Raw genomic sequence first — 9099 nt, forward strand, 5'->3', positions numbered from 1 at the left:
ATAAAAATCAGCGTGAGCGCGCACTTGAAACTACCTCATTAAATCCCTGCCCGGCCATCACCGCGCGCCGCTGCTGGTCCCACAAGACAAGATGCTCTTTTTTTTTTCTTCTTCTGATGAATAAAATTAAGCACTTCCATCTCTCTCTCTCTCTCTCTCTCTCTCTCTCTCTCTCTCTCTCGGCCTATAAAGCCGCAACAGCTGATCTCGTGCATCAGAGAGAGCCGCAGCTCCGCACGCGCTGAGCAGGAGAAGAGAGAGACAGAGTGGAGGCGAGGAGCAGAGAGCGAAAGAGTTAGCCACGGGCAGATGAGCTCTTCTGGTCTTCCACTGGTAGTTTTAAACGTTTTTTGAGCAATATTTTTAAGGGACTGCGAGGAAATTTTAGCTGATCGTTTCTTGAGAAGCTGAAGTCTTGTTCTCGAGACGTTTTCTGGAGTCAGCGGTTGTCTTTATGAGCACCGTTAACCTCCGTTTCTCTCTGACCGTTAGCACACCATTACCACTCGTTACCTTCCCACTTCTTTTCAAGGCACCGGTACATCTAAAGGTTTATCTTCGACAAAAATCCAGATCGGGTTGACTCACCTGCGTGGGAATTTCCACCGGAGTGCGTCTCGCTGCGAGCTGAGCTCATTCCGAAGCGGCGGAAACTTCTTCTTCTTCTCTGTTTCATCCGGTGCTGGACGGACAGCGGCGGTTGGCTGTGGGAGTCTCGCGCTGAGGGGAGCTGTCCGGTGCTGAAACAACGAGACACGGGAAGCGGAACGCGAGGAGCTGCCCGCGTGCTGAACACCAACGGGTTGGATCGAGAAGAATAAAAACGGTCGTCGCCCCATTTGAAGCAACGGAATAAAACAAATAAAGAAGAAGAAGGGCGCGTTTTAACTGCGTTTGTCACCTTCCTTGTCGTCTGGACAATAGCCAAAAGAGGAATTTCTTTATTTCATTGTTTATTTTTGACCTTTCAGAGCTCCACAGGTCTTCCAGTGGCGAGTTGGAGGAAAACAGACTATTTTTTTTTCCCGGGACCTAAAAATTACAGTCTGCATTTGACACCTGAGCCCAAATAAATATTAGGTATGCTCAAAAAACAGCATCAGATGAGGAACGCTTGGCTTGTCTGATCTTTAAAAGCCATGTCCCCTCTGCGCTTCCGTGGCTGTTTGATCGGAGGGAGCAAACGCACCTTTAGTAGCTGAAACCAGGGAGTACATTACAGTTTAAATCCGACGACTAAGAGTTTCACCTCTCAGACAGAGGGAGAGTGTGTGTTTATTGTTTGAGAGCAGGAGCCACTACCGTCCCATCATGCCTCGGTCATTCTTGGTGAAGAAAGTGAAACTGGACGATTTCTCGGCTACAGAGCTGGAGAGCTCATATGGTCACAGCAGAAGAGAAGAACTCAGTCTGCGATTCCATCATCATGACAAAGGTTAGTCACACACACACACACACACACACACACACACACACACACACACACACACACACACACACACACACACACACACAGCTGCCATACATCATTCAGGGTGTTTCTTTATCCCCAGATTTAATGACTGTTTCAGAGAGATGAGTCAAAAAGGAATTACAGGGTCAAACTCCGGTCACAAGCCAAACATTATGTCAATCACAGGCATTGAAAATTTCTTTTGCTTTCAAAGATTATTGCCATGAAACAGCCCTCTGTGAGAAATAGATGAGAGAGGTGGCAGGAAATGAGAAAATCTTCAGTTTTAGGACCCTGCTGAGAAGCACACATGCTCACTGTTAAAACACTGTTTAAGTAATTTAATGTAATAAATGTGTGATACACACTGACCCTTTCCACAGTCAGGTCAGAGGTCAGGGAAGAGCACTGGGCTCTTCCTCAAAGGTACCTCATCGGGGTGGATTTTTGATGACTCAGTCATAAACAAACCCAATCTATGTGTGAAAATGTGACATTTCACGCCGCCCATATAAACACATCATATACTATCAAACTACTAAAGGCAGCCTTTAATAGTTTTTTAAGAAGAAATTACATTTACCATCTGAACACATGTATAAAAAGTACCACTGATTCAAAAGTGTGACTTTTTGAATGAAACTGTGAAATGTGAATTTTTAGCCAAGGCTGGCTCTCTGGTTAAATTCACTTTTCATGGTGCCAGCATCTTAAAAAACAGCAAAATCAACTCCATTAGTCTTTCAATTTAACTGTAACATTGCACATGTTGGCTTTCCCACACACTTCTCAGCCTGAAGTCAATTTTGATATCATATGGATAGAAAAGTACTCCTGATTTCTCATCTTTTTATCTTACATTTCCTGTCCCCCTGTATAGTGCAGCACTCACATATTCAATTCAGCATAGTTGCTGACATTAATAAGCTAAGTTGAAAAAAAAACCAAACATATTTTTTTCTGTAGAAATGATGAAGACAGCTGATAAGCAACAGGAAGCCAGAGAGATGAGATTTCTGCAGAAAACCCTGCTAAATTATTATGCTGATTGATTGATTATGTCATCGGCACACATACAGTGGGATTCTCTGTTGTTCTGTTGCCCAGTAAATTATTCAAATCAGGTTGTTTCTCTTTCCAAGATTTCTACAATATTGCACAGCTACACTGATGCTAAATGGTTCCCACGCGCTGTATAATCCTGGATACACAGGCAAAATACAATACAGAGTCAGTGAGAGTGGGTCAAACATTCAGAGTAATTTTCAAATATTGATAAAATACTTGCCTAGCGTTTCTGAGCAGAAGCTGTTATCTGAAAACCACAGCAACAGGACCTTCATGCACTTATGGGTGAGGACTATAACAAAGGTAGTAACCTGTTTACGTTAAAGCTGCATTCAAATTTTAAAATGAACGCTTAGATCAAACGGCTGTATTCAGTGTAAAAAAGGCTGTTTGCAGTCACAACAACACTGTCCCAAAGGTGCAGCTTAATGAAGCTCTTTAGCCTCTTACAGCTCAGTGCTTTGGTTTTATTGCACAATGGGCCAGTCTCTGCTCTCATCAACCCTGTTTTTTTTTTGGTTTGTTTTTTGCAAATTAACTCTGATAAACAACACCAGATATCAGATAACATTTGGTGAAGAAACTTGAGCATCTAGCAGCTAAAGGGCAAAAAAGAGACTCCAGTGGGATGATTTTTGTTGCCTTGTATCTACCAAAAGTGTACACGGGCAAATGTTATCTTGTATGTTGGCCATATGACCTTTAAAGGCTGTAATTTGCCGGGGTTGTGTGCCTGTCAGTTTGTTTCTGCCCCCTAGTGGTGGAAATGTGATTAAGGCAGCTTTAAAGAACTACAGGAAGAGTGTGTCTGTCACAGCAGAGGGAGAAGTGTGTAACGCTGTTAGTGCAGCCCGGTGGTTTTCACATTGCACCAAGGTCAAATGTGAGATGAGGAGATCCCAGGTGTTCTGATGACAGAGGGAGCAGAGGAACATGCAGCAGCAGCAGCAGCAGCAGCAGCAGCAGCAGTGCGGCACGCATGTAAAGACTGAGACTGCTATCCCTTGTTATAAATATAACAAGAGTTTGACTGAAGCAACTGCAGCTTGTTGCGCTGTGACACGCAAATGCACACACGCACACGCACACGCACACACACACACACACACACACACACACACACACACACACACACACACACACACACACACACACACTGCTGTGTTTCTGTCAAGTCGGCACATTTCCCAGGCAGCTTGCACAGCTGAGTGCACAGCATTACACACACATACACACACACACACACACACACACACACACACACACTAAGAGGAAGCAGTGAGTGACCTACAAGTGTCCAAAGCACACAAGTGTGTGTCAGTTACTGCTGGTTTGGATCAAAAATTAAACTGTAGCTTGCAGCTTTTCTCTCTGGCTTTCTCTTTCTGCCTCTCATTGCGTCTCGCCATCGTTCTTTCGCTTTCTAATTTGCTGTATTTCAAAGACACATAAAAGAGGACTGGCTTTGGTTCGACAGAGTATTTTAATCTTTAATAAGCATTTAGAACACCTATCAGGTCTAATGCTGCTAAAGTGCTTTGAAATGAATACAGGGTTGACACAGCGAGACAGAGATGGAGACAGTTGGAGAGAGACAAAGACAAACAAACAGAAATAATAGGCAGACGTTAAGGCGTACAGCAAGTACAAAACAATCATTTGAGGAGAGGATACTGGGGAGCGGTCATGTTTAATTGGCAGGGATCACAGCAAAAGCTTCTGTGAGAGAAAGCAGCACTACACACTGTTTATACATTAAAACCTTGCATCCTATAACCGGGGATGGAGTTTGATTTTATTTCTGTCACTGCCTGTCAGTCACATCTGCATAACTCAGGCTGCTCCTTAGTACCTTCACAGCAGAGTAAACAAATGCAGTTACGCAGCGACAGAAGAGGTGACATGATACACACTGAACGCTGACAAGAATAGAATTGGATGATATGTTTTTTCTCACTGCACAAGACATTCACCAGGAGCCAGTCTCAGGTCAGTCCTTATTGAGTCTGTCCACCCAGCATGGTGGTCTTGAGTGTTACGATGTGACAACTACAGGGCAGACATTGGTTATATTTGGTTTAGATTGTAGTGGATCAATTCACAATTTCTTGCACAAACATCTGGTCAAAATGTCTTAATACTTCTGTTATTCCAGCAACATTTTGAATGAGGACTTTTAAATGTAATGGACTATTTTTAGACTGATATTTCTGCTTTAATTAAGTAAATTATTTGAAACTATCTTCCACCACTGGGTGTATTACAGAAAGGCAGAAAGACATTTCAGTGAGTCATTTGAAGCTTTTTTTCCACGGGAAAATTCCTTGAAGGGAAATCAAGCAACGTCTGCTGTGAAAGTTTCCTCAAGCGAAGCAGTGACCCCTCCACTGGAGCTGTTAAGTGTCCACCAGAACAAGTCTGTTCCACTGGGAAGCTGCCAATTTGAGTGATTATGAAGCTCTGCGACATCACCAAGACTGGAGCTGTTCTTAGTCAACTTAATAAGGGTTAAAAAAGAACACTTGGTCATGTTTCAAAGCATTTACTCATGCTCTATAAAACAAGAGACACAGACACACACACACACACACACACACACACACACACACACACACACACACACACACACACACACACACACACACACAGTACTTTGTTCCAGAGTGCAATGATTGAATATTCATGATTCATGATTTTTTCCTCTCGCTACCTGCTTTCCGACTCTCTTGCCCCCCCTCCCCATTTTCTGTCTTCCTCTATTGCTCCGTCTTAATTTAATTCGCAACGTTAAATCAGCACGTGAGATGTAAACAGCATTGCCAAACCACCTAACCACAAACACCAAATTGGATGTAACACCACTTTCACTCTGCTACAACTCATTTTTTCCTTCCCCATTTCTTTCTTTGTTTCCATCTCTCATCTCACTATCCCCCCCCCATCTATCTCTGTCTCTTGTTCTCATCGTATTATCGATCAACTTCTGAGCTTTTCTCAGAACTGCATCATGAAATTATATTACCAGCAATAGTATCTCCTCTGCTGCCTGTGTCTAAATGCTCACAGAGTGCTAATTGAAATGGGGAGCTATTGATCGGCATAGATCCACAGGAGTCATGGCTGTGGGGTATTAGCTACCAGTCTCTCCTTGTGTCTGTTGGAGTTCAGCCTGTTGAGTGTAGAAGCCAATAATAGAAATAATGAACCAGTTGACATCCTAACGTGGCAACAAATACTTCGTCAGATTTGTCAGGAGCTGTGCAAAAACATGCAGCTTGCTTCAGTAGGTGTGAGTCGCAGGCAAATATACGTGCTGTTAAACTCAGGACTGAAAGATTACGGCCAATACACAGTTAAATGCAGTCAGTGTCAGGGTGCCCTTGAGCAAAGCACCTGACTCCCAGCTGCTGTAACAGAGATGCTCCGTGTACAAGAGTTGACGTTTTGACAGCTCAGAGGTGTGACTGTGTGCAGCTGTAGACCTGTCAGGTGCAGTTGTTGAGGAGAGAGTGTGCTCACTGAACCCTCTTATGAAAAATAAAGATTTCCCACTGAGGGGAAAGTGTCTCCTCCTTGCTGGCAAAGACATAAAAGCACTTTACTGCCACTATAAATACCACAACTCTCTTCTCCTGCTTTATACCACCTCCAGAAACGGTTGTGTTTTAGACAAGCCTCTCAGTGTGTGGGTGTATCTTAAGAATGGACTTCTGTCTCCCGTGGATGCATGGGAAAACAAAAGTTCATCTTAAAACGTAACGCACATGTTGTTAATGGGATCCTGGGTGGCAGAGTTGATATTTAGAAAACCAGAGATGCCAGACTGTAATCAGTCATATACCAGGAGACAGCATGTGAAGCAGCTCTCTGAATAATGAATGAACTTCGATGAATGAGTTTGATTTGTGGCCTGTATTTTTACAATTACAGCATATGAAATATTTTTTACCTCCATCGTTAGCAGTGGCTACTTAAAGCTCGAAGCTGAGGATGGTAGTAACACTTAAAACTCACTCAGTTACAACAAGTTCAAACCAGTTTCTTCCTTATGACTCACTGTAACAGTTTGGTTGATAGCTACTGTAAAAATAACACACTTGCAGAATCAACACAATTCACTCACAGTAAATGAAGAAAAACCCATCATGATTTAATTATTTGTAAGCTTTATGTAGCCTACAACTTAAGCCATAAACTGTTATTTCCACTCAGTGCCAGCTCATCCTCTCTGCCTTCACACTACTCTTGTGGCTTGAAAGGTTCATAACACCTGACACTCAAAAACATGTATTTAGAGCTTCAGACCTGGATACACGGACGCAACAGAGATAAGTGTTATCTTGTGCAGTGCAAGCGATAAAAAGTAGAACTTTTCAGCACCATATGATACTGAAATAGTGGCACTGCTCTGGTTCTAGGGCAGCTTTATTTTTTGGTATGGAGACACTTAATACTCACATATCAAAGGTTGTAAAGGATAAATCCTGTCAAGGCGTGCATTTCCCCAATCTGGTTTGTGTATCATGTTTGTAGCACTCATGCAGCTGCCCTGTAAAGATTTTCAAACCAATCAGTTTCTAGTTTCCAATCGATCCCTCATGGTCAAATGATTAACCTCTTCCTCTCTCTCTCTTCAGGCTACGTCAGCGATTATCTGAGTCCATCTCCTTATGATGATGTGGTGGGAAGCGACTCACCTGTCATCTCTAAAGTACCCTCCCATAGTCACCCGTCAATCATCTATGGCCACATCAACGACACCTACTCTGGTATACATGGCGATATCCACGGTGATTCGGACCAGCCGGACAGCCCGCGCTCAGAGGTGTCATCATCAGCAGGTGGATACATCAACGGGGACGCAGCCGTGAGCGAGGGATACACAGTGGATGCATTTTTCATCATGGATGGACGGTCACGGAGGAAAGCCGCGTCGAGCCCCAGAGGAACCACCCAGAGGCACACCTGCAGCGAGTGCGGCAAGACCTACGCCACGTCCTCCAACCTGAGCCGGCACAAGCAGACGCACAGGAGCATAGATAGCAAGATGGCCAAGAAGTGCCCCACATGTGGGAAAGTCTACGTCTCCATGCCTGCGATGGCCATGCATCTGCTGACCCACGACCTCAAGCACAAGTGCGACGTGTGCGGCAAAGCGTTCAGCCGGCCGTGGCTGCTGCAGGGCCACATGCGCTCGCACACGGGCGAGAAGCCATTCGGGTGTGCGCACTGTGGAAAAGCGTTTGCCGACCGGTCAAACCTGCGCGCCCACATGCAGACGCACTCAGCCTTCAAGCACTACAAGTGTAAACGGTGTGACAAGACGTTTGCACTCAAGAGTTACCTGAACAAGCACTACGAGTCGGCGTGCTTCAAGGGGGCTTTCTCCCCCATGAGCTCACTGGGGGAATGATGAATTCAGAAAGGCTGACTGGAGTTTTCTTTTGTTTATTTCAATCAGATTTTTCTGGCCTCACTCCCTGCTTTTTCCTGCTTTCCCCGACGAGAAGCCCAGTATGCCTGAGCACTGCGAGGGAGGAGTGTTTTCTCTGCAAGGATCATGAGGCAAACGACAAAAATAGATTGAGGACTTGTCCATTTTTATCAAGACCCTCTAATCCGTCCTTTGTCTCCTCTTTCCTCATCTGGAAGTGAAAAGTTTCCAACGCTTGATTTAGATTGTTACCTGCTTCGATAAGATATGTCCCCTACTGAGGCTGTTTTGAATATCTGTGAAGATAAATAAAGCACAGCACATCTAGCTCATCATTTTTGAAGATACCTAGATCTATTTATGACCATATCTATCCTCGTCCCTCTTTTTTTTTTCAACCCATGACGAAACGACACTGAAGCACAATTCCTCTCCCATCTCTTGTCTTTCTGTGACATGAATATCACAGAAGTTTAAAGCATGAGTCACATCTTCAGTTTTCTTGCAAAGAGATTCAATGAACTTTCATATTTTTCTTAAAAACAAGAATTCACAATGTAAGGATACATCTGGTTTCCTGCTTTTGGTGAAACTGACCTTGGACTGAGCTTATAAGGAGTAAAGACATCAAAACAAAGAAAGCAGACAGCATTTATTCTGTTTTTTCCTTTACACTAGTCACATGCTTTGCCTACTGACAGACCCACAATGACCTGTGAAGGAGACATGATGTACAAACCTGCCATAACATGATAGTGATGGAAACACATTTGTAGTCGGGAAATAATCTTTTTTGGGGGGTGGGGGGGTGGGGGTTCGTCTGTAAACCAATGTCTTAAGTGGACACAGACATGGAAGCTGTTTTCTTTTCTAAGTTATTTCTGGCATTAGTGCTTTACTTGACAGTAAACGGTGGAGAGTGAGAGGGAATTAGGGAGACAACCTGGACTTCCATGGCTGAAAACTCCCATTAAGCCACCAGGGTATTCCTTAACAAACAGTGTTTTCCTACAAGCTAAATCTGAAGTTAATTATTTTTACTTGTCAGTGTCAGATGAGGATGGAGACATTGAAAATGTCCTGATTGTCCTCAAAAGGTCAAACCTTTCTCAAGTGTTGTAAAATAGTGTTTTTGTTGCCATAG

At 43.7% G+C, this 9099-nt stretch overlaps 1 protein-coding gene across 1 annotated transcript; it reads left to right on the forward strand.

Moving 5' to 3' along the window:
- Positions 1–266: 266 nt before the first annotated feature.
- Positions 267–8716, forward strand: LOC139345914 (transcriptional repressor scratch 1-like). The gene is made up of 2 exons (XM_070984796.1): positions 267–1435; positions 7159–8716. The coding sequence occupies exons 1-2, from the start codon at positions 1312–1314 to the stop codon at positions 7932–7934; spliced, it is 900 nt and encodes a 299-aa protein (XP_070840897.1). The 5' UTR covers positions 267–1311; the 3' UTR covers positions 7935–8716.
- The last annotated feature ends 383 nt before the right edge of the window (positions 8717–9099 follow it).

The sequence above is a fragment of the Chaetodon trifascialis genome, chromosome 17, assembly GCF_039877785.1.
Source record: "Chaetodon trifascialis isolate fChaTrf1 chromosome 17, fChaTrf1.hap1, whole genome shotgun sequence".
Lineage (NCBI taxonomy): Eukaryota > Metazoa > Chordata > Actinopteri > Chaetodontiformes > Chaetodontidae > Chaetodon > Chaetodon trifascialis.

What these genes read in the sequence shown, in the direction of transcription:
- LOC139345914 (XM_070984796.1), top strand. Translation starts at nt 1,312, where the DNA reads ATGCCTCGGTCATTCTTGGTGAAGAAAGTGAAACTGGACGATTTCTCG. An exon ending in ATTCCATCATCATGACAAAG is followed by an intron (nt 1,436 to 7,158) that starts GTTAGTCACACA and finishes CTCTCTCTTCAG; the next exon opens with GCTACGTCAGCGATTATCTG.